This window comes from Rhineura floridana, chromosome 11 (assembly GCF_030035675.1).
Source record: "Rhineura floridana isolate rRhiFlo1 chromosome 11, rRhiFlo1.hap2, whole genome shotgun sequence".
NCBI lineage: Eukaryota > Metazoa > Chordata > Lepidosauria > Squamata > Rhineuridae > Rhineura > Rhineura floridana.
Genome location: NC_084490.1, coordinates 1,593,015 through 1,620,471, shown reverse-complemented (window position 1 = coordinate 1,620,471; position 27,457 = coordinate 1,593,015). Strand labels below are relative to the sequence as shown.

Below are 27,457 nucleotides of genomic sequence, written 5' to 3'. Positions count from 1 at the left end.
TGCCTTGGCCCCCTCAGGCCATTTTGGACTCCAAACCAGACTCCCCCCCCCAGCTCTTCTGTCTCTCCAAAACACCGTCCTCTGCTGCCTTGAGAGAAGGGGATTTCCTTTCCTCTCCCACCATATTAATTTCCTGAAAGCAGTTCCTCTTTTATTTTTTTTTCTCAGTGATGTTTTTCCTCCTTCATGTAGACCCCCCCCCGGTTCCTGCCTTCTTAGCTACCTGGATTCTCTGGGTCGAAGAGGAGGAGAATAGTAGTTGAAGCAGGGCTCTCCCGCACCTTTTAACAACGCGCTGGCAGGCAGAAATTCAGCTGGTGAGGCTTCCAGGCCAGAATAAAGCTGCACTTGTTGACTGCCCGCCTGCATGTCGTGCTGCTCTTTAAAGGAGCAGATATCAGTTAAAGGACGGCGGGGGAGGGAGAAAGAGAACATAGCCCCGGACTCCTGGGTTCGCGGGGGGGGGAAGAGAGGGCAGAGGAGAGGGGGCGCCGGAACTCCTGGGTCTTCTTATGGGAGGGGAGGTTAAAAAAGGTCTTCTTGTGTACTTTTTGTGCATGTGGCTGGAGGGGGGGGGCAGTGACCAGTTATTTAGAGCATAGGAAGGACGGGGGAGGGAGATGGGGTGCTTGTGCAACATAATTGTGCAAGGGTGTGTGTGAGTGTGTGTCGTTCTGGCCTGTACCATCTCTTCCTCCCCTCTCATTTGGGTGGGGCTGCTTCCCTAAAGAAATGACTCACCCTAAACTCTCCCCCCCCTTTGACCAAAGTTGATGGCTGAGTGAGATTAGTACCTCCTCCTCCTCCTAAAAAAGGGGGGGGAGGATGGGAGTAACCTCTGTGAAGCTGGTAGAACTATAACCACACTCATCCTTCAACACCCCTCCCCGGCACAGAATGCCTTAAGGAAGAACTCTCCCCTCCCTTTAAAAACAGGGCGGGGTTTGGTCTTCCCTCCTCGACAAGTCACTTGGTCTTTCCCGGACACCCCCTCCCAACACTGTGCTGCGTGGTCTCTTCCAGGCTCCCTCAGTTGGTACTTCCCTCTTTTTAAAGAGAAGGAAAAGGAGAAAACCTTCGCGAAGGGGGAGCGGAGCGTGGGAATCTAACCCCTCACCCTCTCTCCTTGTCGCTGTGAAATCTCCAGCTCCCCCCATCCCAGTTGGTTTTACCCCGCTTCGCCTTCCCATCCCCCCGCGCGCTGCGTGATTTGGTATCTCCCGCTCCTCCTCTCCCCCCTCCCTCTCAGAGGAGTTGTTTCGGTCGCGTCCGGCTCTGGGCGCGGCGGTGCAGCCGCATCACCGGGTCCGGGCGGGGCGGGATCGCTCCGCGCGCTCGAGAGTCGAGTCCCGGCCGCCTCCGCCGCGCGCCCGGAGTAGCGACAGCAGGCGCAGCAGAGCCCGATCCTTCCGCCCCTGGAGCAGCAGGAGCAGCAGCAGCGGAAACGAGTCCCCACCCCCCTCCTCCCCACCCCCTTACCCCCCCCAAGGCGGCGGCGGCGCTGCTGCAGCAGGTAGGTGGAGGCTGGGCGAGATTTGGGGTTTCCTTTCCGCCCCGCTGCCTACATCCCCCAAGCAAAACGCCCCCCCTCCCCAGTGCTCTCCCTGGAAGGCTGCCTGCCCCATCCCGACTCTCTCTCCCCCTCCCCGCCACGGCACATGCCCCGGAGGGCCTCGGCAGCCCTCTGCTGCCCCCTAGCAACGCTCCCTCCATTGCACAACCCCCTTGGAGCCCCACAACAAGCTTCTCCCGGGGGGGGGGGAGGCGGCAGCAGCAGCAGCAGCAGCAGCAGCAAAGCTCTTCAACTCCCTCCCTCCTTGAAAGACCCCCCCGGCATTTGTGTGTCTCAAGCCCCTCTGCGCTTCCCCCCTCCCCATAGCCCTCGCTTCGCCCTTAGCACCCCCCCGGGAATCCCATCCCGGCAACCTTCTGCCCCTTTCCACGCCCCTTTGGAGCCCCTCTGCCTCCGCAGCCGCCCCCCGACTGCCCCCGCTTGGCGGCTCGGCCCTCCCCCCACCCCACCTTGCAAGGGTTCTCTCTGCCCCCAAACGCGCCCTCTCGAAGCCTGCCGAAGAGCCCCCTCCCCTGGGAGAAGGAGACACCCCCCCCACGCCCGGAGCCTTCAGAGGGAAAGAGGCCCCAGTTTTCAGCCCCATTTCTGCACCGGGCAAAGGAAGGCAGCCCGGTGGGTTCCCGCAAGACGGATGTCTTTCCCCAGCAAGGAGGCGGGTTCCTCCCCTGTAGTGTAGGCCACCCTCTTTTGGGGGGGCTGTTCTCCCTCCTCCTCCTCCTCCTCCCCCTCCCTTGAAAACCACAGGCTGGTAGAGGGTACTCAGGTTGGGCAGGCAGGACTCCTGGGTTCTTTGGAACGGAGTTGGGGCCCACAGACAGAGAGGGGCCTCAGAAGTGCGTGCCGGAAAAGAGCCCGACTCAGGCGGTGCTGGGAGCGGAGGGGGAGAGAGAGGCAGGGTGCCTGATGGGTTAGACGGGCCGGACTCCTGGGTTCCTTGTCTGGGAGTGCCTCCTTCCCCTGGTGGCGGTGGTGCCCTGGAGGAGGCGCAGCTGCTGCTTGCCCCAGAGGCCTTTTCCGCTAATGAACTCGCCGGGGGAGCTTAATTGCCCCTCTGTTGGCCCAGCAAGGGGTTCCCAGCTCTCCTGGGCCCCACGTGGGGCTCCTTTGGATCCCATCGCTCTGGGGGTGGCCGTGGGGAGAATGTCAGAGATGGGGCTGGCCCCACCTCTTCCCCACAGAATCAGGACGGGCGGGCAGAGGGCTGACCCTTCCCACTAGATGGAGACCCTGCTAGGGGCAGTCTTGTCTCTGAAGTGTTCAGAGGGTGCCCTCTGGGATGCTTGCAGAGATCCTCCCCAGCACAGCCGAGGTCCAGGACATCTTCCTGGCTCCCCTGGTTAGACCTTGCAGTCACTGCTCCTTGCTTGCTTCGCTGGCATCATTTCTATACCTTCCCCTGACAAAAAAAGGTCTCGGAGTGGCAGGGTTGTTCCTTCAAAAGACGAGAGTCGGGTGGTTTGCCGTTATTCCCATTCCACAGATTCAAAGAAAGGGAACTGAGGTCTCTTAAGGCAGGCCATTTTGACTGGCTTTTTTTTTTAACGTTGCAGAGAATCTGGTGGGAATAAGTCCCAGAGATGGCAAGAGCCGTCCCAGGATGCCTGAGCCCCAATTGTGCCTTGGGAGGGGAGGGGAAGCCCAGACTTTGGGCTTTCTTGGCCTCTTCTCCTCCCCACCCCCAAATATTGATGCTTTGGGTTTTGAGAGAGCCTCCCCCTCATGCTCAGTCATCCCAGTTCTGAGCCCCCTCACCTCTCCCAACAGACCCCACAGTCCTCCTTAGGGCGCAGGACACCTGACACCAGCCTGTTCTTCAGGGAAAGCCCCATTCCCTCTTAGGCTGGAGGGTGGAACCCAGAAGTCCTGCTTGACAGGATGCGTCCTGGAAGAGGTGGCTTTTTCAGTTGGTGCTTCTTGCCACAGACAGGTCGAGAGGGAGGGAATGGATAGGTAGGTGAGGATGAGTCTAGGACTCCTGGGTTCCCTTTTCTGTCTGGTGGGGGAGGAATCTTTTGTCTGCTTTTCAAAGCTGACTAATATAGCAAACTGGAGCAAAAAGGGTGCCCCTCTTTGATTTGGAGGTGTGGGTCACACTGTATGCTTCTTCTCCCTTTTAGAAGCCCAGCCTGGTCTAAAACCTCTGGGCAAGGCCCAGGCTAAGGTGGTAGTCCTCAAGATGAGACGGGCCTGCCCTGGTCCTGAAGGGTGCTCTTCCTCTTAAACTCTTCTCCCCCTTTTTCCCTTTGGCCTCATGACGTCTCCTCTGGGGTGTACGGGGCAAACAGCTAGTCAGTTTTTGGCACCTTTTCTCTCTGCCACCTTTTCTGCATGTGTTTTCGGAGCGAGGCCGTGGCAGGCCGTGCAAGGGTAATTGTCAGTCAGAAGCACTATATATGTAAGTAGTATCACTACAGATGTCCTCAGAGGTGGGTTTGTGACTGCCAGATCCGTCTGAGTTGTGCGGGATGTTGCAGCTATCGGTTGCTGAGGAGGATGGAGGCTGTGCAAACACCATACATTCAAAGCACATTCTCCCACTGCCCACAAAGAATCCTGGGAACTGTAGTTTATCTCTCACAGAACTCCAGTTCCCAGCATCCTTAACAAACTAAAGTTCCTAGGATTCTTTGAGGGGGGAGTGATTCTGCTTTAAATATATGCAGCCTGAGGGAAAAAATCCCTTTGCCTTCCACTATAAAAATTACTGAATTTCTAGTTCTCATGACTGAGAGAGGCCTTTAAAAGTGTCAGGGACTTAACGGGGGCTCTGGAACAATTCCCTTGCTTTTCCTTGTCATCATCAAATATTATAGCAGGATACTCCCAGCATTCCTTGATGCCTCCATTTTTTGCATCTTATACAGGTTAAGTGCAATGCTGGCTGGCAAATTGTATTTTGGTTGCAGAGTTGGAATAATGGAAGGGCGCTTCCTTGAGACCATTTAATTAGCACGCCTGCTCCCTTGTCAGTGCATGCTTGCAAACGAAGTTGGAATGTAAACCTGGGTTATGGAGATGTGGTTGTGCAACCAGAGTGTGTCGATTGGTGAACCGGATTAATTGATCTGGAGTACAGCTGTGTAGTCTTGTGTATGTGTGTGTGGGGTGAAGGTTCCTTTCCAAAATCACTGAATGTGCACTTAGTCGCTCCTTAACGAACTTCAGGGACGCCCTCTTGCTCGCAGTTGTTACAAGAAAGAGCAACCGTTTTTGCCACACTTCGGGATGCTGAAGGTGCAAGGCTTGTGTCATTTCGGTTTGCAAGCAAAGAGCCAGATGCTTACAAATTCAGAGTTGGTTTCTTAAAAGGAAAGGTGCAAAGCATCTTGAGTCAGCCTTCCCCAGCGTGGTGTCCTCCACAGGCTTGGGGCCACAACTCCCCTTGGCCCCAGCCAGCACCACCGTGGGCATTCTGGTCCCAGACTTCTGAGGAAGGCTGATTTAAAACAAGTCACGCAGGCTTGATGGTGCTGCAAAATCCTCCATCCAGCCTTCTGTTGGAGCTCCAGAGATCAGACGTGTCCAGCCCCCCACCGCCCCCTCTTGATCCACCCCAGGAGGGGGTCCGATAAGCAGGACTTGCAGGCACAGGAACCCTGCAGACCCCAGCAGCAAGGATCAGAAGAGCAGGCGGCTTCGGAAAGCTTTTGATGCTCCTCCAGGGGAGCTGGCTTGGCCCTGTTCCCGGGGTCCTCTTGGTCCTTCCGGACAAGCCCTGTGTGTTCCGGCTCCCGGCTGCTTGCTGTTCTGCGGGCCACCCGCTATCTCCAGGTGAGGACCCAGGAGTCCTGGCTGCTGGCTTTTTGCTGCTTTGCTGACAAAAGAACCCAGGAGTCCTGGCTCCTCCTCTTCTTCCCTTTAACCCGTGAGATACTGCTCCCTCCCTGGAACTGTTTTTCAGGCACTACTGCTGCCTCCCCAAACATCCATCCCACCTCAGGAGGCGCTGCTCATCACAGCTGGAAACACAGCCACCATAATCCCACCATAATCTCGTTTACCTTGAAGAGATTTGTGGTGTGTTGGGGTTTTTTTTGCTTAATACCCTTTCTCCGATGAAGCCAATGGGATTAGAGATTAAGGCGGGTGGTGTGGCGTGGGAGAATGCAGACTGCTGGGCCTTCTGAACAGCCCTAGCAGAAAATAAACCTATTTAAACCACCAGCCCTCCAGCCTCTTTTGGATCCTGCGGTCCACATTCTCCCACCCCATCCTGCCCCCATTGTGGAGCGTTTCTCGCCACCTTTAAGTCAGAACAGTCACCCCTTTTTCTGCCGCGACATTTATTTGCAGTGGAAACTGTTCGGTTTGCTTTTGTGCATTCTGCCTCCTTCCGTTTCGTTTTCGCTTCTCAGTCCCAAATCCATCTTGGTCTTGGATTTTTCACATCCTGTCACCTAGGCAACCGCCACCAGAGTGTAAAGATGGTGTGCGTGTGCTCGGGGTCTGGTTGCTATCGCAACACCGTTCACCTCTTTTTTCGGCTTTGCCCACGAGCAGCGGGTGGCAAGGGTGCCGTGCCTGATCCCCTCCCCTCCGTAAAAGGGTTGGGGTGCCTCAGTGATGGTGGGGTAAGTTTCAATGAATTGGGAGCCCCCCTTTGGCCAGAAAGTCTGGCAAGCTGCCTTCCTGTTTGTCCGGCCCACTTTTTTGTTTGTGTTTGTAAAAAAATACTTGTAGAGTGTGTGTGTGTGTGTGTGTGTGTGTGTGTGTGTGTGTGTGTGTGTGTGTACGTGTACACAAACCTACATAGAAGCAACCAGAATCACAAGTCACGGACTAACTGTTACAGGAAAAACGGGGCAGGGGGGACTTTTTTCTTTTAATTGTCTGCATAACCTTGGCAGCTTAGAAAATTTTTCTACATAAGAAGAGCCTGCTGGATCAGGCCAAAACGATCGCATCTAACCCAGCATCCTGGTCTCAGGGTGGCGAACTGGATGCGGCAAAGGGAAGGCCCCAAGCGGACCCAGCACTCTGTGCATTTACTGCCTCCAACCATGGCAGATGTCTGAACGTTAATGCTGAAGGTGCTTGCTGAAACTCTGTCGCAGGTGTGGGGAGCCTTTAGCTCTCTGGATGTTGCTGAACTACACCTCCTGTCAGCCGCAGCAAAGTGTGGCTCAGAGGCCAGGGAGGATGGGAGTTGTAGTCAGCAACATCTGGAGGGCCAAAGATTCCCAACACCTGCTGTATTGGAAGAGCACTCCACTACTAGACTGTGCCCAGTGGTGCTGAAGGCATGGTTTTGTGTTGTCATCAGATGAGCCTCGTCAACTCAGGGGACAACTATAGAATTATCTGAGTGATTAAGCTAGGATATAAGGCTTCAGGCAGGCCCAATGGCACACTAGGCCCATGTTTTCAGGGTTTGTAGCAACCTTGAACCTGGCTGGGTAGCAGATGGGTGCATATATTTTAACAACAGTTGCCCTTCCATCTTGTCAGCTACCTGTCCCCCATCAGTAGTCAAGCCATTCTGCACCAGATGGAGTTTCTGAACCAGGTTCAAGGGCAGCCCCATGTACAGTGTGTTGAAGTAGTCAAGCCTTGAGGTTATCAACACATGAACTACAGTGGTCATGCTTGTTCTTGGGGTGAGAATGCCGGCCTATTGAGGGGTCGCCTTCTCCATTCCTTGTACCTCTGGTCGTTCTCTGTGACCTGCTGGAGAATGTGGTGAGGGCCAGGACAAGGTGCGTGCAGCAAAAAGTAATGGATTCTTCTGCCCCAAGCAGGATTGTGGCCAGCTGAGAGGGGCTGCAGGCCAGGCCCCCTGCGCCAGAATCCACCATGAGTGAACTGGAGCAGTTAAGGCAGGAGGCGGAGCAGCTGCGGAACCAGATCCGGGTGAGTGACCCTGGAGGAAGGTGCAGCAGCGGGCTGCTGGTGTGGGAGCCTTGAGAACAACAGCCAAGTTCCTAGGCCTCATTCAGGTGGAGACCAAACAGTTTCTGCTTTAAAGGTTGTTAAAACAAGGGGGTCGCTGTGTTGGTGTGTATCCCTGTCCTTCTATAAGCCTCTCCCTGGCCAAGCAGAGAAATGTTGTTTGTGGATCGAGAAGTCTGCCTTCCCCAGGCATTTATTTTTGGAGGGTGGGGGGACAGAGATGTAAAATACCTGATAATTATGAAGCTATTGAAAAAAACTTTTTTCCCTGCGTGGGAATTGGGAACAATGTTGAGGAAATTGAAAAATATGTCCTATTTATTTATTGTTTAGCACCTTTTACATATTGGAAGTCACTTTGTGTTACTTTAGGAGCATAAATGCATTACGTATTATTGGTTTGTCCATAAAATTATCATGTTTGGTATATTAAAAGTACAGTTTATCCAGACACTAATCAAATTGAATTTACTCTTTTCATTCATTTAAAAGATTGTTTTGTTACCAGTGAGCCACAAGTGGTGGGCTGTAACAAACCACCCTAGAGCACCTCTTTGGTTATGCCCATTTATGGAGCAGGCAAAAAAACCAGGCGAAGCCGTCAGGGTTGAATTTATGTACTTACTTATTAATTTTACATCCAGCCCTTCCTCCCAAAGGAGCCCAAGGTGACAAACACACAAGGAATAAAACATCTTTTTAAAAGCAAAACAAAGAAAATTAATGTGCATTCTGAAAACTCTTAGGTCTCCTCCAGTCCTCCATGGCGTCAAGCAGACGTAAACAAACCTCTTCATAGAAAGAGCTGAGAACGAGCAGGGCAGGGGAACCAAATCTCCATGTACATGAGATGAAAGTGAGGCAGCCCGTTTTCTGAGCTGTTCCTCCTGCTTCCAGCTTCTTTGGGTAACTCGGTGCTCCCCATCCCACCCCTTGTCCTTTGAGGACAGAAACAGGTTTGCCACCTGTGCCAGCAAGCGGAGAAGGCACTGAATCCCACTTCCTGCTCTTGTGTCGAGGGCAGGGCCTCTGAGGGACAGAAATGCAGGTGGGATGATCTTGACGCTGTACATCAGTGGTCCCCAAACTCCCGCCCCCCCACTTGAAAACTTCTGAGTCTTGACGGACTACTTCATGATTTTCTGCCTGTGGTTGCAGCGATTGTAATGCACAGTGTTAGATGCTGAGTGGTTTTTTTTAATTGTATTTTTATTGCCGCTTCTGTTTCTTGTATATTTTATTTTGTAGAATTTATTTATTTATTTATTTATTTGTTAAATTTTTATACCGCCCCACTAGCATAGCTCTCTGGGCGGTGTACAACAGAAAGTATATACAATAAAATCATATAAATCAGTACAAAAACATATATGTAAAAATCCACAAATCTAAAACCAATTTGAACATATTAAACTAAAATGCCTGAGCAAAGAGAAAGGTTTTAACTTGGCGCCGAAAAGATAGCAATGTCGGCGCCAAGCACACCTCAACGGGAAGACTATTCCACAGTTTGGGGGCCACCACTGAGAAGGCCCTGGTTCTTGTAACCATCCTCCGAGCCTCTCTATGAGTCGGAACTCGGAGGAGGGCCTTCGATGTTGAACGTAGTGTACGGGCAGGTTCATATCGGGAGAGGCGTTCCAGGAGGTATTGAGGTCCCACGCCGTATAAGGCTTTATAGGTTAAAACCAACACTTTGAATCTGGCCCGGAAGCATATAGGTAGCCAGTGCAAGCAGGCCAGAACAGGTGTTAGGTGTTCGGACCGCCTGGTCCTCGTTATCAGCCTGGCCACTGCGTTTTGCACAAGCTGTAGTTTCCGAACCGTCTTCAAAGGCAGCCCTACGTAGAGCGCATTGCAGTAATCCAATCGAGAGGTTACCAGAGCATGGACAACTGAGGTGAGGTCCTCCCTGTCCAGATAGGGACGTAGCTGGGCTACCAACCGAAGTTGGTAGAACGCATTCCGTGCCACCGAGGCTACTTGAGCCTCGAGTGACAGGGAAGGATCTAAGAGTACTCCCAGACTACGAACCCGCTCCTTCAGGGGGAGTGTAACCCCGTCCAGAACAGGGCGCATATCCACCATTTGATCAGAGAAATCACCCACCAACAGCATCTCAGTCTTGTCTGGATTTAGCCTCAGTTTATTAGCTCTCATCCAGTCCATTATCGCAGCCAGGCAACGGTTCAGCACATTGACAGCCTCACCTGAAGAAGATGAAAAGGAGAAATAGAGCTGCGTGTCATCAGCGTACTGGTGGCAGCGCACTCCAAAACTCCTGATGACCGCACTCAGCAGCTTCATGTAGATGTTAAAAAGCATGGGGGACAGAACTGACCCCTGCGGGACTCCACATTGGAGAGCCCACGGTGTCGAGCAATGTTCCCCAAGCACTACCTTCTGGAGACGACCCGGCAGGTAGGAGCGGAACCACTGCCAAGCAGTGCCCCCAATTCAAATTGTAATAAGATAAAGTACGATATAAGAAATAAAAGCAGGGATAAAAATCCATGGACCCCACTCTGGGAAACCCCAAGTGTACATGGTTTGTCTTAAAAGTCTTCCTGTTAATTGGTTTTTGAAATAATTTGTGGGGAATAAAAAGAGGAACATCTTGTCTTAAACATTTTAGTCCTCATTCTAAAAGAAAATATTTCATAATCCAGCATTTTTCAATTTTTCAGAAAACGAAACAAGGCTTTGTGGGGAAAATGGGTTTTTTTCCTATTTCCCTCCCCGTTTTTCCCCAGGCCTTCACATTGTGGTAGCACACCTGAGATTATGCACCACAGCCTCAGATGTGTCTTGCTATATCCCAGCGAATTTTGGGAGATAGGGGGGAATGAGCCCCTTCACCTCACCCTCCCCTTTTCCTCCTGCAGGATGCAAGGAAAGCGTGTGGGGACTCCACGTTGACTCAGGTGAGCCAAATCCTGCCCCCATTGCTTTTGGGTTGGCTTCGGGGGGGGTCCTTTGCTTCCTCCACCTTAAGGTGTGATTTTAAGAGGCAGGCCAAAGTTTCTGCAGCTCTCTGCAGGGCAGGGAGCTGTGTCTCCGGGAGATTTTTCTCCTGGGGTAGGAGGTTTCCTTCAGTCTTTGACCTCCCTCCCTGCTGCTCTCTCCAAGATCACAGCTGGCCTCGATCCGGTTGGCCGGATCCAGATGCGGACGAGGCGCACTTTGCGGGGTCACCTGGCCAAAATCTATGCCATGCACTGGGGGACGGACTCCAGGTGAGAGCGAAGGGCAATCGTGGCTGCTGCCTCTTGGGTGCTTGGAGAAGGGAAGCACTCGTGCTGGGAATACGAATGGGGATACTGTTGTCCCAGGCGCTCAGCAGGGTTGGAAAGAGAGTCGGGAGCTCAAGCACCATCCTGTCCTCTGCAGCCAGAATCCGACCGCCCCACCCCGTTCTCCCCCCTGCTCCCGTCACCTGGCTCTGAGCCCAATGCTGGCATTTCTGTGCTGTCCCCTCTTGCAGGCTGCTGGTTAGTGCCTCCCAAGATGGGAAGTTGATCATTTGGGACAGCTACACCACAAATAAGGTAAGACCCGGCGCCAGGGCCGATGGGCTCCGTTTCGTGGCTCTGACGTTGCAGCCCAGGGGAAGGCGAAAGAGCTGACCCATTTTGGCCCCCTCCCTGGGTGTGCTTTTTCTTGTTTTCAGGTCCACGCCATCCCCCTGAGGTCGTCTTGGGTGATGACTTGTGCCTACGCTCCATCCGGAAACTACGTTGCTTGTGGAGGCTTGGACAACATCTGCTCCATCTACAGCCTCAAAACCCGCGAGGGAAACGTCCGAGTCAGCCGGGAGCTCCCAGGACACACGGGTGAGTGGCCCTTCACTTCCACCTCCTCTTGTTTAGGGTGTGGGAGGGAGGCCCTCCCCTTTTTCTTGTGGGGAGACTCTTTCTTTAACTCAGAACGTCAGCCCCAGGGGATCAAAGGCGGCCTTCCAGGCTTTATTGTCTGGCCTGCAGGACTTCCCAGGGTATGCCTCCTCCACACCCCTTCCCAGCCCTGTTTTGCACACACCTCGAGTGTGTTTGCCTGGGTTGGAGTGTTCCCTTGAATGCTGATTGTGCCTCTTGGCTTGCCTGGGTGGAGGATAGGGAGTGTTTGTCTGTGTGTGTACTACTCGCACGTGGCCCTTGGAAGGGTTCCTAGCTGGGAATGTGGCCCTTGGGCTGAGGAAGGTTCCCCCTGCCCTATTCTCGCTCAAGAGCTCTTGTGTGTTGTGTCTTCCAAGGCTACCTCTCCTGCTGCCGGTTCCTTAACGACAACCAGATAATCACCAGCTCTGGAGACACAACCTGGTGAGCAGCCGGTTTGGGGCCAGAGGAGGCCAGGGTCGGTGGGTCGGTGGGCGCAGGTTCCAAAGCGCAGCAGGATATCCCAACTGGCTGATGTGGTCTCCCCTCCCTCCTCCCAGTGCCCTGTGGGACATTGAGACAGGCCAACAGACCACAACCTTCACGGGCCACAGTGGCGACGTCATGTCCCTGTCCTTGTCGCCTGACATGCGCACCTTCGTCTCGGGCGCCTGCGATGCTTCCATCAAGCTGTGGGACATCCGAGACAGCATGTGTCGGCAGACGTTCACGGGGCACGAGTCTGACATCAACGCGGTCTGCGTGAGTGCAAGGCCTGCTGAGCGGGAGGGAGAGGGGAGGTGGGAGGGTTATGCTGAAAGGTGGAGGGTCAGGCCATTGTGGCCAGAGAGCATTTTCTCCTGAAGGTTGCTGGGGCTTGAAGGTGCCTTCCTTGTGGGGAAGGGTCCTAGTTGAGTGGCAGCGCACCTGCTTTGCATGCAGGTCTCAGATTCAATCCCCGACAGCCTCCCCAGGTAGAGCTGGGAGAGAAGAATGAATGAAGTCATTAAATGTATTTATTTATTAGGTTTATATCCTGCCCTTCCTCGCAGCAGGAGTCCAGGGCAGCAAACAAAAGCGCTAAAAACACTTTAAAACATCATAAAAACAGACTTTAAAATACATTAAAACAAAACATCTTTAAAAACATTTTTTTAAAAAAATCTTTCAAAACATCTTTTTTTAAAAAGGTTAAAAACATTTTTTTTTAAAAAAAGGTTTAAACATATTAAAAATCAATTTCAACACAGATGAGATATCAGACCCTTGGCCTCTTAATTGTGGGGTGCCACAGGGCTCTGTCCTCTCTCCCATGCTATTTAACATCTATGTGAAGTCGCTGGGGGCCATCATCAGGAGATTTGGGCTGCAGTGTCACCAATATGCGGATGACACTCAGCTCTATCTCTCATTTAAATCTTCACCAGAGTTGGCTGTGGATACCATGTCCAAGTGCCTGGAATCCGTAAGTGGATGGATGGGAGAGAACAGGCTGAAGCTGAACCCCGACAAGACCGAGGTGTTGCTCGTGGGTGATAGGAGAAGGTTGGGAGATTTAGACTTGGTGCTTAATGGGGTGAGATTACCCCTGAAGGACCAAGTCCGCAGCCTAGGGGTCATTCTTGACTCCCAGCTGTCCATAGAGGCTCAGGTTTCAGCAGTGAGTCGGGCAGCTTGGTATCAACTACATCTGATACAGAGGCTGCGACCCTACCTTCCTTTGCATCTGCTCCCACGAGTGATACATGCCCTGGTCTCCTCTCGCTTAGACTACTGTAATGCGCTCTACGTGGGGTTACCCTTAAAAACGGTCCGGAAATTGCAGCTGGTACAGAATGCGGCAGCACGCTTGATGCGGCTTTTGATACCATCGACCATGGTATCCTTCTGGGGCGACTTGCGGACTTGGGAGTTGGAGGCACTGCTTGGCAGTGGCTGTGCTCCTACCTTGAGAATCGTCTCCAGAAGGTGGTGCTTGGGGAGCAATGCTCGAGTCCCTGGGTACTCCAATATGGGGTCCTGCAGGGTTCGGTTCTGTCCCCCATGCTTTTTAATATCTATATGAAGCCGCTGGGTGAGGTCATCAGGAGTTATGGAGTGCGTTTCCAGCAATATGCTGATGATACGCAGCTCTACTTCTCCTTTTCATCTTCCTCAGGTGAGGCTGTCAATGTACTGAACCGCTGCCTGGCCGCGATAATGGACTGGATGAGAGCTAATAAACTGAGACTCAATCCTGACAAGACTGAGATGCTGTTGGTGGGGGAGCTCTCTGCCCAGATGGTTGATGTCCGACCTGCCCTAGATGGGGTTACACTCCCCCTAAAGGAGCAAGTCCGTAGTTTGGGGGTCTTATTAGATCCGCTCTTGTCACTGGAGGCTCAGGTAGCCTTGGTGGCACGGAATGCGTTCTACCAGCTTTGGCTGGTAGCCCAACTATGACCCTATCTGGACAGGGAGAACCTTGCCACAGTTATCCATGCTCTGGTAACCTCTAGATTGGACTACTGTAATGCACTCTACGTAGGGTTACCTCTGAAGATGGTTCGGAAACTTCAGCTAGTGCAGAATGCTGTGGCCAGAGTTCTTACCGGGACTAAAAAATATGATCATATAACTCCTGTCCTGGCCCAGCTGCACTGGCTACCAATATGTTTCCGGGCCAGATTCAAAGTGTTGGTTCTTACCTATAAAGCCCTTAACGGCATTGGACCGCAATACCTGGTGGAACGCCTCTCCCGCTATGTACCAGCCCGTTCACTGTGCCTGACGTCGAAGGCCCTTATCCGGGTTCCAACGCATATGGAGGCCTGGAGAGTAATAACTAGAGCTAGGGCCTTCTCGGTGGTGGCCCCCGAGTTATGGAACGCCCTCCCTGACGAGATACACCTGGCACCTTCTTTGTTATCTTTTCGGCGCCAGGTAAAGACCTACCTCTTTGCCCAGGCATTTTAAATTCTACTTTAATTTGTCTTTGTCTTAATTTTGTTTATATATATTTTTATACTGTATTGTTTTCATGTTTATTTGTGTTTTAACCTGTTTTTAACTTTTGTACACCACCCTGAGAGCTTGTTGCTATAGGGCGGTTTAAAAATGTAATTAAATAAATAAAATAAATAAAATAAATTAAGCATAGCTGTCGCCGAGATCACATCACCCCCGTGTTGGTAGATCTACACTGGTTACCAGTAGTTTACCGGGCCCAATTCAAGGTGTTGGTATTGACCTTTAAAACTCTATATGGTTTCGGCCCAGTTTATCTGAAGGACCGCCTCCAGTATCACCAATTAGGCCGCCTTACAAGATCAGCCACACAGGACCTCCTCTTGGTCCCACCGGTCAAAACAGCTAGGCTGGTGCGGACCAGGGAGAGGGCATTCTCGGTTATGGCCCCCACCCTCTGGAATTCTCTCCCTTATGATCTTCGACATGCCTCCTCCCTGATGGGTTTTCGCCGAGCTCTTAAGACCTGGCTATTCAGGCAGGCCTACGGGAATTTTGGGGTAGCTTAGCTTTTGATGTACTACTTGATGTTCTGATGTTAGTTTTAATGGATAATTGTGTTCTGGATTGTTACTGTATTTTATCATGTTGCTGTAAGTCGCCTAGAGTGTCCGTTAATTCGGACAGATAGGCGACTAACAAATAAAATTTTATTATTATTATTATTATTATTATTATTATGCAGACCGGGATAAGGTCTCAACTTAAAGGGCTTATTGAAAGAGGAAGGTCTTCAGCAAGTGCCGAAAAGATAGCAGAGATGGCGCCTGCCTAATATTTAATGGGAGGGAATTCCACAGGGTAGGTGCTGCCACGCGAAAGGTCCGTTTCCTATGTTGTGCGGAATGGACCTCCTGATAAGATGGCATCTGCAGGAGGCCCTCACCTGCAGAGCGCAGTGATCAACTGGGTATATAAAGGGTAAGACGGTCTTTCAGGTATCCTGGTCCCGAGCTGTATAGGGCTTTGTACACCAAGACTAGAACCTTGAACTTGGCCTGGTAGCTAATGGGCAGCCAGTGCAATTCTTTCAGCAGCAGAGTGACATGTTGGCGATACCATGCCCCAGTGAGCAGTCTCACTGCTGCATTTTGCACCAGCTGCAGCTTCCGGACCAACCTCAAGGGCAGCCACACATAGAGCGCATTGCAGTAATCCAACCTGGAGATTACCTGTGCGTTGACAACAGTGAATAAGCATCATGTGTTACTAGAGCATCAATAGGAAAATACCTATAAACTTTACAAAGAATAAATTTATGGCCAATATAATATGCAATAATACCCAAAAACATCTTAGGTGACTTCACAAGACTGAAGTGCAGACCAGCAGCCACAATGCCGCATCAGCATATTCTAAACTATCTAGTTGCTCTGACTGAATATATCTTTCAAATGCTGGCTGCACCACAGCAATGAAATACAAAGATATAGCTCCCCAAAACCTTCATCTCTTGAAGATGAAGATTGTTTGCAACAGACACGTTTCAACTTAACAGTCTTCTTCAGTGGCATATAGTTGGAAAAGGGCGTCTCTTTGTTACAGAAATACATGGCTGTTTTTAGCATCTTTGGTGTCTAGTGTGTGGTCAGAGGATATATTTTCTTGGGCTGGGAAAGACCCCAACCTGAAATTCTGCAGAGCTGTTGCAAGTCTGTGTCGACAGTACTGAGCGAGATGGGCCAGTGGTCTGACTCGTGCCACAAACAGTGTCCTCTGATGCTTTTGCTCGTTCTCTCCTGTGCGCCCCCCTCCAGTTTTTCCCCAACGGGAACGCCTTCACCACGGGCTCAGACGATGCCACCTGCCGCCTTTTTGATTTGCGCGCCGATCAGGAGCTCATGATGTACTCCCATGACAACATCATCTGCGGCATCACCTCGGTGGCCTTTTCCCGAAGCGGCCGCCTCCTGCTGGCTGGCTATGACGACTTCAACTGCAACATCTGGGACTCCATGAAAGGGGACCGGGCAGGTGAGGAGGAGGGCCTCTTAATGGGTCATCGGAAGGCATGCGGGCTCTTCTGCAAGGCTTCTTTCATGCTTGAGGTTTCCCGGGGCAGTTGGCCCCCTTTAATTATCCAGGCCGGGTGCTCAGAGAAGCTGGGATGGAGCAAAGCCATTGGCTCTGCTGGCTGCTAGGGCTGACCAGAGGTGGAGTCTTGCAACAGATGGAGATTGGCCACAGGTGAAGCTGCCGGGGGTTTTCTTAAAAGCCATGGCAGCTGCACGGTCACTGGAGTTGGCCTTGGGTTAGAGCGGAAGGGGCAACTGACCTTGACTTCAACCTGCTGGTGGGTGGGGTTTTTTCTCTCTGTGTGTGTGTGTGGCTGGACATCTGAGCAGCCTTCAGCGACCACCTCCAACCTACAATAATTATTTATTATTATTTATTAGATATATTAGTTGCCCATCTGGCTGGTTGTCCAGCCACTCTGGGCGATGTACAGAATAAAAACATATTAAAACATTAAAATCTCAACAGTAGTAATAAACCTATGTGTATAATAATAATGGGCTGCACTGCAGGGTTCTTGTAGTGCCCCCCCCTGCAGTGTGGGAATAGTAGACTGTATTGACAGTCATGCCTGCAGGGCCCCTTTTTCTTTTCTTGAAAAAAACATTTCACATGAGCTGGAAGGGAGTGAGGGTGGGTATACTGTAGTGCCCGCTTGCAGCATGGCTGGAGTCCAGCATTTCTCTGTTTTGTGTGGATAGCTCTTGGCTTCCGCCCCTGTGGTGGCGAGAGGTCTGAGGTCCATCTCCGGAAGATGGGATTTTCTTGCAATTTTATTTCTGACCTCTGTGATTTAAGTACTTGGAAGTTCAGAATATTGTGTGTTGCTCTAAGCCCAGCCTTTGCCAACCTGGTCTTTGGACTACAGCGCCCATCAGCCCCCAGCTCAGGTTGGCAAAGGCTGCTCCAGTGTAACTTTTTGTCTCTGAAAAGCAGAGGATGATTCTGGAATTAACCTTCCGTGGCTCCACTAACAGGGAACGCTGCTGGGATATGTGTATGGGGCTGGAGGGGGGGGATTTCTTGCACATAGACGGTGAGCCATAACTCCACTTTCCACGTCCCAGAACCTCCCGCCTTCTACTGTAAGTCTTCCCTTCCTTCAGAACATCTCCCTCGAGCTCCCCCCTCCCCCAAAGTCTTTTAAAAGGCTGACGTATCGCTCTGTTTCCTTATGCATTCTGTGATCTTCCTCTCAGGGGTCCTTGCCGGCCATGACAACCGCGTCAGCTGCCTGGGCGTGACGGATGATGGGATGGCGGTCGCCACTGGCTCCTGGGACAGCTTCTTGAAAGTCTGGAACTGAGTTGTAGCTCTGCTTTGGGGGTGGAGGGGAAAGGGAGGGGAAGAAGAGTGGGATGGTCCCTTCATGCCTCCCCCTCCCAATAATCCAGCTTCTGTCCCTCTCTCCTGCTGACTTGAACGGGAGGGCTGTGGCCTTGAATCCCACCACCCCACAATACACATTTAAAACTATTCTGCCCAAGCCAGCTTTCTGTCTGGGAGGGAGGAGGAAGGGGCTGTAGTCTCTAGCAAGTTCTTCTGCGGACGGGTGTATGACTGTGCCTCTCTCTGCTATAAAAAGGGATTGCAGGGGATGGGTCAAAAGGAAGTCCTGTTTGGGGTCTTTCACCTTCCCTTCCCCCCCCCCACAAAGCAGGGGGAGGAGGAGAAGAGTGAAGCAGGCCAGATGGTCAGAACCTTTTTGCCGTTGCAGTGCAGGGGGAAAAGGAGCTTCACCTGCTGTTTGGCAACGGAGGGAGAGGAAAGGCAAGAGAGCATTATCTCCTACCCACCCCACACGTGCACACAAGAGGCTCTGCTCCCTCCACAGCAGGTGTAAATCTTTAGTGTTGATGATTTTTGTGCCCTCTCCTTCTGCCTCCCTCTTTTTCTCCCTGCCCCCCTCTTTCCTGGTGGTGCTTTGAGGAATTGTGGCAGTACCCAAGGCAAGCGTGGCCTCTCCAGCCGTGGCCTTGTTTCCTCCTATCTGTGGCTGGTTTTGTAAAGGCAAAAAGGGGGTTGGCGATGGGCCCGCCTCAGCCGTGGCAGGTCTGTGTGTAACCTGTAAACAACAGAAACCAACAGCCCATCTGGTGTTTTGTCTTTTTTTTTTTTTTTAAGCTGGTGGTGCATGGGTGAAGGAGAGTGGAAAGACAGCTGGAAGGTTTTTTTGGATGGGGGGGAGTTGGGATTTGTTTTTACATGTAGCACAGCCCTCTTTCTGAGACAACATGCAACCAGTAGAAAAGGGTCTGAATTTTCAACAAGTGCAAAAACAAATTTTCACAGGGGGCGGTGTCACTAAATTAAGAGCTGAATTGCTCAGGAGTCCCAAAAGCATCCAGATAAGATGCTGGGCTCCTGCCCTCTGGCCCTTCACCAAATTTGTGCCCTTAATTTTTATTTTTGAAAGTCAGAAGTGGGAAATGGCCTCGGGGAGCGGTTGGATGATAAGGGGATGCAAAAGAGGATAAAGGCGATTGCAGACTAGCCAAATGAATTCTTTCCATCTTTCTTTACTGCGAAAGATGCAAGACAGTTACCCATGTCTGAGCTGGTATTATTAAGGAGTTGGAACAAATAAATAGCAGCGATAAGATGCTTTAGGCCTTAGTGACACACATTAAGTCACTGGGTTCAGTTGGTATTCACTCAAGGGTTATTAAATAACTCACAATATAGAACTGCTGATTTTTTAAACAAAAGTATGTAAAATGTCCTTAAGATTAGATTGTATGCCAAAGGACTGGGAAGTGGCCACTCTTAAAGAAAAAGTGGCAAGTGTTAAAGGATATAAAAAATTACAGGCAGGATAGCTTAATTGGGAGTTCTAGGTAAATTAGTGAGAATTATTGAAGACAGGACCTTCAAGGATACAGGGCAAATGTTGCTGAAGAAGAAGAAACATTGCGTCTGCAAAGAAAATCCTGTCACGTCTTAAGAGTTCTTTGAAACTAACTTAACATGGGAACAGGTTTGACCTGGTAAATGTTTGTGTACTTGGGACTTCCAAAAAGCTTGTGATAAAAGTTCCTCATCAAAGACTCCTGAGCAGATTTATAACTGTAGGATAAGAGAGAGGCTGCTAAGGAACAGGGCGTAGGAATCGCCAGACAGTTCTCACGGTGGAAGGACAGAAGGTGTGGAGAATCTCCTACAGACTGGTGCTGGGACTTGTTCATAAATGAACTTGAGTTAGAAGTGGCCATCCTTGCTGATGACGTTACATTGTGCAGGGGTAGGAAAACAAAGGAAAAGCAAAGAGCTCTCAAACTGGGTGATGCACTTTGGGTCAAGTGCCCTAACTTTGCATATATGGTTGACAGGGTCTGAGAAAGGTATCTTGGGCTCCCTGGTGGGATAGCTTGATGAAAACAGTGACCTGATATGCAGCTACTATGAAAAAGACACATTTCAGGTTAAAAGGTTGAAAATAAAACTTCCAATAGCGCACCTTTATACAGATCTATATTGCAACTGCAGATTGACTGCTATGAACAGTTCTGGTCACTACACTTCAAGCAAAAATACTGTATATGTGTAAAAGGTGCAGAAAAGAGGAACTAAGATTGCCAACTACGATGGTTTAGGGAAAGGAGTAAGGGCACATGCTAGAGGTGTATAAAATTCTGTGTGGTGCGGATGGCAAGAGGTTTCTCAATACTAGAACCCAATGGGGGTAAACAAATGAAGCTGAATGGTAACAAACAAAAAAGTACTTCACACAGGACACAAAACTGGAATTCACTCCCGCAAGTAGTAGCAATGGCCACCAAGATGGATGGTTTTAAAACAGGATTAGGCAAATTCGTGGGACGGCAAGACTGTCAAGAGACTCACTAGCCCCAGTGGCTATGTGGTGGGGGCAGACCATCTGTTCCTGAGTCACAAGCAGAGAGTTGCTCGTGTCTTGCTTGCCACCTTCCCAGAAGAGGCATCTGGTTGGCCATGGAGAGCAAGAGGTGCCCTTAGATGGCACCCTTTGGGCCTGATCCAATTGCTGCAGCGGGGCTTCTGTTCTTACCTGCATGCACCAGTCTGAAACTCTGGGGAAAGGGCATGAAGTAGCCTGAGCTACAGCCACCCCTTTTCTTGGGAACTGCAGAGGGACCATTACCCCCCTTTAAAGGTCACTAAAGAACTTGCTTTATGGGCTGTATTTAAGAAAGGGCTGAGACACACCTTAACATGGTGAGGGGGTTTGAGTGTTGAAGAAGCTGAGAGCAAGGGCTAGACTCCTAGCAGGGGCACCCAAGGTGGAATGATCAAAGCTAAGACACCAGACTAAGATGCATCCAAACTCGGAGGAAGGCAATGGTAAACCACCTCTGAATATCTCTTACCACAAAAACCCTATGAATAGAGCATCCAAAATGCAACACGAGATAGTGCTGGAAAATGAGACCCCCAGGTCAGATGGCACACACAGAGCTACTGGGGAAGAACAAAGGACAAGTAGCACTGTGACTAATGACAGCCCCCTGCAAGGCCTGTCCACTCCCCATTCATTCTGCAGATGAAGCAAGAGAAGACTGGCAACAAGCTCCACTAGGTGGCGCCGTACTGTGTAAGGAGGGCCCAGGCCCAAAGCCCCGAGTCCCATCAACCTCAGATGGCATGCCTGTATGATGCTGACTGCCGAGAGGTGTAGTCCAAATTATCTAGAGGGCACCACGCTGCAGAAAGCCGGTGCATGAAAGGCATCAGGCTCTATTGTGGATTTAGCAGAGGTGGATTTTGAGCACCTACCACCTGGCAAGCTTGAAGAGAGAGGTAAGCAGGAAGGAATGCAGCTACTGAAAAGCAGCTGCTGTTTTTGCAGCAGAACGGGGGGATCTGACGGGTGGCTGAGATGAGATTAAAAGAAAGCAGAAGCCAGTTCCACAACCATCTAAGCTTTTATTTCCTTGCAGGGTGGAAGAGAAATAAATGGTATTTACAAAAAGATGCATGTTGGGAAGCTATTGTACACAAGGGGAAAGGGATTTGGCATCTTAACACCCATGAATACACCCATGAATATTATACATATACCCCTACTGAAAGCCAGGCAGTTCCTACATATTTCGGGGGTGGGGAAGAGGAGCAAAACAAAAGGGAGCATTATGTACAGCAGGGAGAACCCCCAACTTAAGGCGCAGGAACACAATCTCGAACAGTCCTGCCCCCCCCTTGAAACAGAGGGTGGAAGCATCCCCCCACCTCCTGTTTTGCACCTGGGGAACAAGCTACAAAAGGTCCAGTTTCTTGGGGGGGGGGGAGAAAGTTTTTTTTTAAAAAAAAACCCCTTTCATAGCCCAAATAATCTTCCATGTATGCACAAGCCAGGCTGCCCCGGCTCCCAACAGCCTCTGAACTGCTGCTCTGCTCTCAGCGGTGCCAGAGGAACCCAGGAGTCCTTGTAGGCAGCTTGTCGTGTTGTCATCGTTCCGCAGGTGAAGGGAGAAAACGCCTCCAGTGAAGAAGTCCTTGGATGGCAGCACAGACCACCCCTAAACATTCAGCAAACCAGAAAGGGCAGGGGAAGGAAAGGATCTCCCTTTCTCCCCATCTCCAGAAAGTTTCTGCCAATTTGCACCAGGAAAACGCTGAGGTCTGTAAACATGTTTCCACTCTCAGTAGGAGCTGGGAGGCCAAAGGTCTCATTATGTCCCATCACAGTTTCTTGTAATACTCGAGGGAAGGACGTCGCTTCTCTGTGCAGACGGCAACAGCAGGGGGAGGTAGATGGGCTTCTAGCCTGCACTTGGCAGATGAGGACTAGAAGCTTAAAAAAAAAGAGTCGAGCAGAATCCTCACAGAGTCCAAGAAGGGTGGAAGCTTGTACTGGTTCTTCCCCATCCCCTTCCCTTTTTGCCAGTGTAGGAGCAGGCGAGCCCCCTTGACTCCGACTGGCCCCTGGCAAGCTACAATCTCACACAGAGAACCCAGGCGTCCGGCGACAGCCCCCCTTGTCGAAAGGGCGGCGGTTAACACCCATGGGTCGCCCCTCTGTTTTTGTCCCAGTTGAGTCAGCAGAAGTTCTGCACTCCTTGGTCCAGAGAGACTTGCCAACGAACACTAGATATAGGTCAACATATACACATACACACACCCCAATCAAAGCATCTCTCATCGTCATCATCACAAGAAGAGTACATCACCGCCAGAAATCTCGCCCTCCCTTCAAAACAAATTTGTGTGCACAATTTAAGGCATCAGAAAAACATAAGAACCACTTCAACAAAAACAACCCACCAAGCTATCACTAGTTTTGGGAACAACAACAACAACAAAAGCCTGGGACACAACCCTCAGAGGGAGAGAGAGACCTGGGAAATCTCACCACAGGCTGGGGCTTTTTTTTTTTAGATTTCCCCCTCCACCTACAACCCTAGAAATTGCCAAAGTGATAAAATCACACACACACTGGCTGCATAGCATCGAAATTTCCTTCTCTCCGCCCCCCCCATAGCCGCTTCAAATTCCCTTTGAATGCACATGAACCTGATTGCATCCAGAAAGCATAAAATTAAAATCAAGCTCCCAACACCCCGCAAAAAAAAAAAAAAAATCACACACACAGTCCTTCCCCCAATGGCAGCCAAGAGAGGTTGGCCCCACACATTTTTACATTCATAGTCACATTCCAAATGGCTGCAAAAAAAAAAAAAAGTCAACTGAAAGAAGGCATTTCTGCTGCTGCTGTTACTGCTACTATTACTACAGCCTCCCTCAAAAAAGCATTGCCTTGTGTAAAGAGAAACTGGCATCAGAAATCATCACTGCAGGGTATGGTTGGTGTTGCACCAACTACGAAAAAAAGATCAAGTCCAATGTAGTGGCTCTGGTGCCAGGGGAATCCCCCGGCACCACCTTACGTTACCATCTTCACATTTAATGGATTCTATCAAAATGACAAAAAAGGGAAAATACATATATACAGAAAAGGGGGGGGGGGAGGAGGAAGGAAATCAAGACCCTCCGGCAAGTACCCCTATCATCCTGACAGATGCTTCTCCCTCTAACCCTACCCCAGCCCCACTCAACAGCTGCAATTACAACCCTTTCCTGCTTCTTTGTGGGCTACAATTCTTTTGAAACTTTGGGTTTTTTTCCTTATTGCTAGGAATTTTTTTTTTATTAAAAAACACACAGCTATAATACCTGGAGAACATGTTAAAGATCTTTTTTTTATTCCTGCCTCCCTTAAAAACTGGTGAGGCAAAAAGTCTGCACACACACACGTTTCCCATTTTGCCCTGTAAGTGGGAGAAGCCAAGCATTATACAATGAATAGGCTGAAGAAGGTGGGGGGGAGAGAAAGATCCATCAGTCACTTTTATGAAAGGGGAACACAGGCACACAATTTCACACAATGACTCCAATTCTCTCTCTCTCTCTCTCTCTCACACACACACACACACACACACACACAGAGATTGAAAAAAAACAACAGCCTTTAAGAGCTGGATGGGAATTTCCTCCAAGCAGAGGAAGGGCTGTGTCTGTCAGTCCATCCCCCCACCCCAGAACCACTCTGGATTTGCAGGCCAGGGTTGAGAAGCCCCATGCCACAACCCAGCTCTTTTGTAAACTTTGCCCGTACCTTGATTAACAACAACAACATAAAGTCTTAGGATTATTTCAGTCCACATCTCACCCCAAGGTTTTGGTGCAAAACGAACAAAAAGAACAATATGGCAGGTGGTGTGAGGGGAACATAACACACACACCCAACACACACACACAACCCATTTTGCAAGCAAAGCAAATGATTGATACGAGGCTCCGACAACAACACAAAAAATACAGCCCTTGGTTGAAAGGCAGGCAAGGAAGCAGCTTTTCCAAATACATTCTTGAGGCAATGTCCAAAAAAAGGGGGGGGATTGTACCAGTCTTCAGACTCAAAATATGGCAGACCCCCCCCCCCCCCGGAGCCTCCACCCCAGCACACCAATTCAGCAGGAGAGCTGGCAGGAGATGGCCACCACTCTATTTGGCTGAGGGCCACAGGAGGCAACGATGATCACGCAGGGCGTAGCGATGCCAAGCCAGGTGGCAAGTTCTGCCAAGTGGGCTGACCACAGCATTAATGCAAGAGAGGAGAGGCCTTCCAAAGACACTGGAAACAGAGCCTGGACTCACCTCCGGCAGAGGCTGGGGCTTCCAGCGAGTCTCATCTGCGGACCAATACTGACCGAAAGTAAAAGGAGTGGCAGAAATGCCAGAGCTCCCCCGGAAAAAGCACATAGCTTTCCATCCTGGTTAGATGAGGAGAGACACACGGAGAGGGCAACATCTATCCCTCACGTTCTCAAAGTCTCTTCCTGCCTCGTAGCGCAGTAACCATTGAAACATCACAGCATTAATTACAAGGACTATCAAAATCACAAACACACAATCCTTGAAGAGGAATTTCTGATTCTGTGTAGCTTGACATAAAACAAAACACAGAACATAAAAAGAATGAAGGTCTTCAACATTTTGGTCATGAACATGAAATTGTTTTAAGTGGGAGTGGCTGTTTTTGCACTCAAAAGCTGTGATGGTTTAGGATCTTCCTCCCCGCCCCCCAAAAAAACACACCACACACCACAGAGAGGAGGAACCAATGGCACCAGAAGCTGCATCAAGCAAAAAGACCTCCTCACATGGTGTTCACAACAAAACATTCCCTAAGGAGCCAGTTTTGTGGACTTTTTCAGACCCTCAGGGATGTACTAACAGATGACAAGGAGGTGTGGAGGATGGTGTCACATCCCGACCTCTGCCTTCACGAGATAATTTGGGAGCAGGATGGGGAAGGGGAAAGAGTACGGGCACAAGCGGTGCTTTTGTCAGTCCAGTCCAGGTAATACCTTTTCTGTACAAACTCCACACATGGTGCAGGGGGAAGAGCTTGATCTCCAATGACACACACTCCCCTCTCTCAAGGATTCAGACTTCCAAGTACTCTGTGTGCCACCAGCCCGCTTTGGGGGCTCAGGATGGATTGTAAACAAAAAAAGTTCCTTGTGAGCACAAAAAAGAAAACCTATTCAAGCAAAATGATACAAAAAAGATTATAATCTGTAAATATACTATATACAAACAGCTACATATACACAAAAAGCACACAGAGAAATGTTGCCCCTAAATTTAGGAGCGGGGTTATTACTCTAAAAACACCGGAGCTCCAATATAGATCAAAGACATTAACGGTGGCTTCCTTGTTTAAAAAAAATTAAAAAAGGAAACGTACACCCCACACACACACACACCCCACAAACAAAAACTTGTGGCCGTCTCTGTCTTGTGGCGCTTGTTGCTCTTTATGAAACACCATATTGTAACAGGCAGCTTTTGGGGAAAGCTGGGGGGGGGGATAACGTGGCTCCAGAGCTGAAATAGTTGCCCAAGTACGATACATTCATTTCTGCTTTGAGTGCACAGATAGTTCCTAAGTTGATGTCTGTAATACGCAGGTCTTTTCTCCTCAAAAAACACTTTCATTACAGTTTGATTCTCATCTGTATACAAGTACACAAAATTAAGGAGATGAGCGGGAGGGTAGAAGAAGGAAATCTTAAAAAAAACAAAACACAGAAGAGTCACAACCCTCTGAGCTTTTTTCTCCTCTTATAAAAAGTGCATCTCACTAGCACAAAAAATATTTCGCTGTAGAAAATGTGTCTTCTGAGGAGTTGTAGCACAAAGAACTTTTTTAAGGTATTTGCGGGGGGGGCAGGGGAGAAGAATAATAGGGAGCCAAAAGGAAAGGAGGGAGTGGGAAAAGGGGGTGGGCGTCGCTTTGCAAGATTCCTGGAAGAAGCCCGAAGACGATTCAGAGCCAACAGCTGGAAGGAATCCGGGATCAGCTTGTAAAGCAAAGCAGTTTCTGGTGTGAGCAACCCGCTTCATCATTAGTGTAAATTAACCTTTTTGCAAGTTTTTCCCTTTTTTTAATAGAACAAAACAAACATTGTACATCCAGAGGGCAAAAAAGGAGGGTATGAATTTGTGCAATTTTCTTAAAAAAAAACGAACACAAAAAAGTCTTTATAAAAATGGCCTCTTCGTAAGAGAAAATATACTGTGCGGGGGGGGAGCGAGAGTCTGAACAGTATTTACACATGTATATATAGTTATCCAAACAATAATAAAAAAAACACAGTTCCTTTTTCTAAGTGCATTTCTTCAAGTTTTTTTTGTCTTATAAATCTTTTTATATCAAGCCTTTGTGAAATTGCCATTCACATTTTTAAACGTATCCCCAAGTGAAAAATAAGTGTTTTCTTTTAAAGATAAACTTTTTTGTAGTTTTTTAAACTTTTTTTAAAAAAATTCTTCCAGAATCTCAAAAAATTGTATTTTTTTTCCTTTTTTTTCTTTTTGAATCTGTAACAAGTCACTGTAAAAAAAAAAGTTTTAATAAAGTGCATGGCAGAAAAAGGTTTTGTTCATTAAGGTGCTTTTGTAAGGAAAGAAGTGCTTAACATCCTCCTGGCCTGGCCAACTGACCCTTGCTGCCACTGACCGCTCCTCCAAGCTACCTCCTGCCCCCCATCCAGGAGGGGGGAGAGGGTGATGGGGGGGGCACCTGGCCGCCTCTCTTGCAGTGCACATTCAGCCGAAACTGAAATTGGTTAGATCAAGGCAGCAGTGGCAGAGAGAGAGAGAGAGAGAGAGAGAGAGAGAGAGGAAAACAGAGATATTCCTATTGCTGTTAGGGATTCTGTCAGTAGTCCTCCACTGTTTCCAGCTCGCTTGAGGAACCATGAAGGGCATAACCTGGGAGAGGAAGACATTGCCAATCAGTCAGGAGAATCGGCCTCTTCCTGACCCATCCCCATCCCCCATCTTGCTGTCCTGTAAACCCAACAGAATTCTTGTATTTTTGGCGGGGGCGGGGCGGCGGGAACCAGAACATGTAAGAGGGCTCCAAATGGGGTAAGGACCCTCCCCTGGAGTGCTGGCTCCCTGGATCTTTTCTCCTACCCATTTGATTACTCATACCCTACAGGAGGAACCCAGAAAGGCTAGTTCCAAGAAACGTCCTGCTAGACTCAGTCCTGCCCCCCACAAGAAAAGCAGGAGGGATCCTGCTTCCTAGTCCCCATGGCCTTCACGC

At 49.9% G+C, this 27,457-nt stretch overlaps 2 protein-coding genes across 8 annotated transcripts in view; one reads left to right on the top strand and one right to left on the bottom strand.

Annotated features, from left to right (window-relative positions):
- Window positions 1-1,044: 1,044 nt before the first annotated feature.
- GNB2 (G protein subunit beta 2) lies at window positions 1,045-18,449 on the top strand. 2 transcript variants are annotated; one of them, XM_061588945.1, is made up of 10 exons: window positions 1,045-1,513; window positions 7,312-7,423; window positions 10,348-10,386; window positions 10,592-10,698; window positions 10,947-11,010; window positions 11,133-11,295; window positions 11,715-11,781; window positions 11,898-12,099; window positions 16,101-16,317; window positions 17,559-18,449. In XM_061588945.1, the coding sequence occupies exons 2-10, from the start codon at window positions 7,367-7,369 to the stop codon at window positions 17,663-17,665; spliced, it is 1,023 nt and encodes a 340-aa protein (XP_061444929.1). In that variant the 5' UTR covers window positions 1,045-1,513; window positions 7,312-7,366; the 3' UTR covers window positions 17,666-18,449. The 2 variants fall into 2 exon arrangements, with proteins under 2 accessions (XP_061444929.1, XP_061444928.1); XM_061588944.1 differs by having other exon boundaries at window positions 7,309-7,423.
- The window catches only part of GIGYF1 (GRB10 interacting GYF protein 1), a 44,898-nt gene continuing 35,857 nt past the window's right edge, over window positions 18,417-27,457 (bottom strand). For all 6 annotated transcript variants that reach the window (XM_061588940.1, XM_061588943.1, XM_061588941.1 and 3 more), the window contains one exon: window positions 18,417-27,117. In XM_061588940.1, the coding sequence (XP_061444924.1) occupies window positions 27,065-27,117 (53 nt within the window). In that variant the 3' untranslated portion in view covers window positions 18,417-27,064. The remainder of the gene's footprint in view (window positions 27,118-27,457) is intronic.

Bases quoted from the DNA above. Each gene is read 5' to 3' on its own strand.
- GNB2 (XM_061588945.1), top strand. From the start codon at position 7,367: ATGAGTGAACTGGAGCAGTTAAGGCAGGAGGCGGAGCAGCTGCGGAAC. The intron at 11,011-11,132 runs GTAAGACCCGGC...TCTTGTTTTCAG, and splicing joins ACAGCTACACCACAAATAAG to GTCCACGCCATCCCCCTGAG. The intron at 11,296-11,714 runs GTGAGTGGCCCT...GTGTCTTCCAAG, and splicing joins GGAGCTCCCAGGACACACGG to GCTACCTCTCCTGCTGCCGG.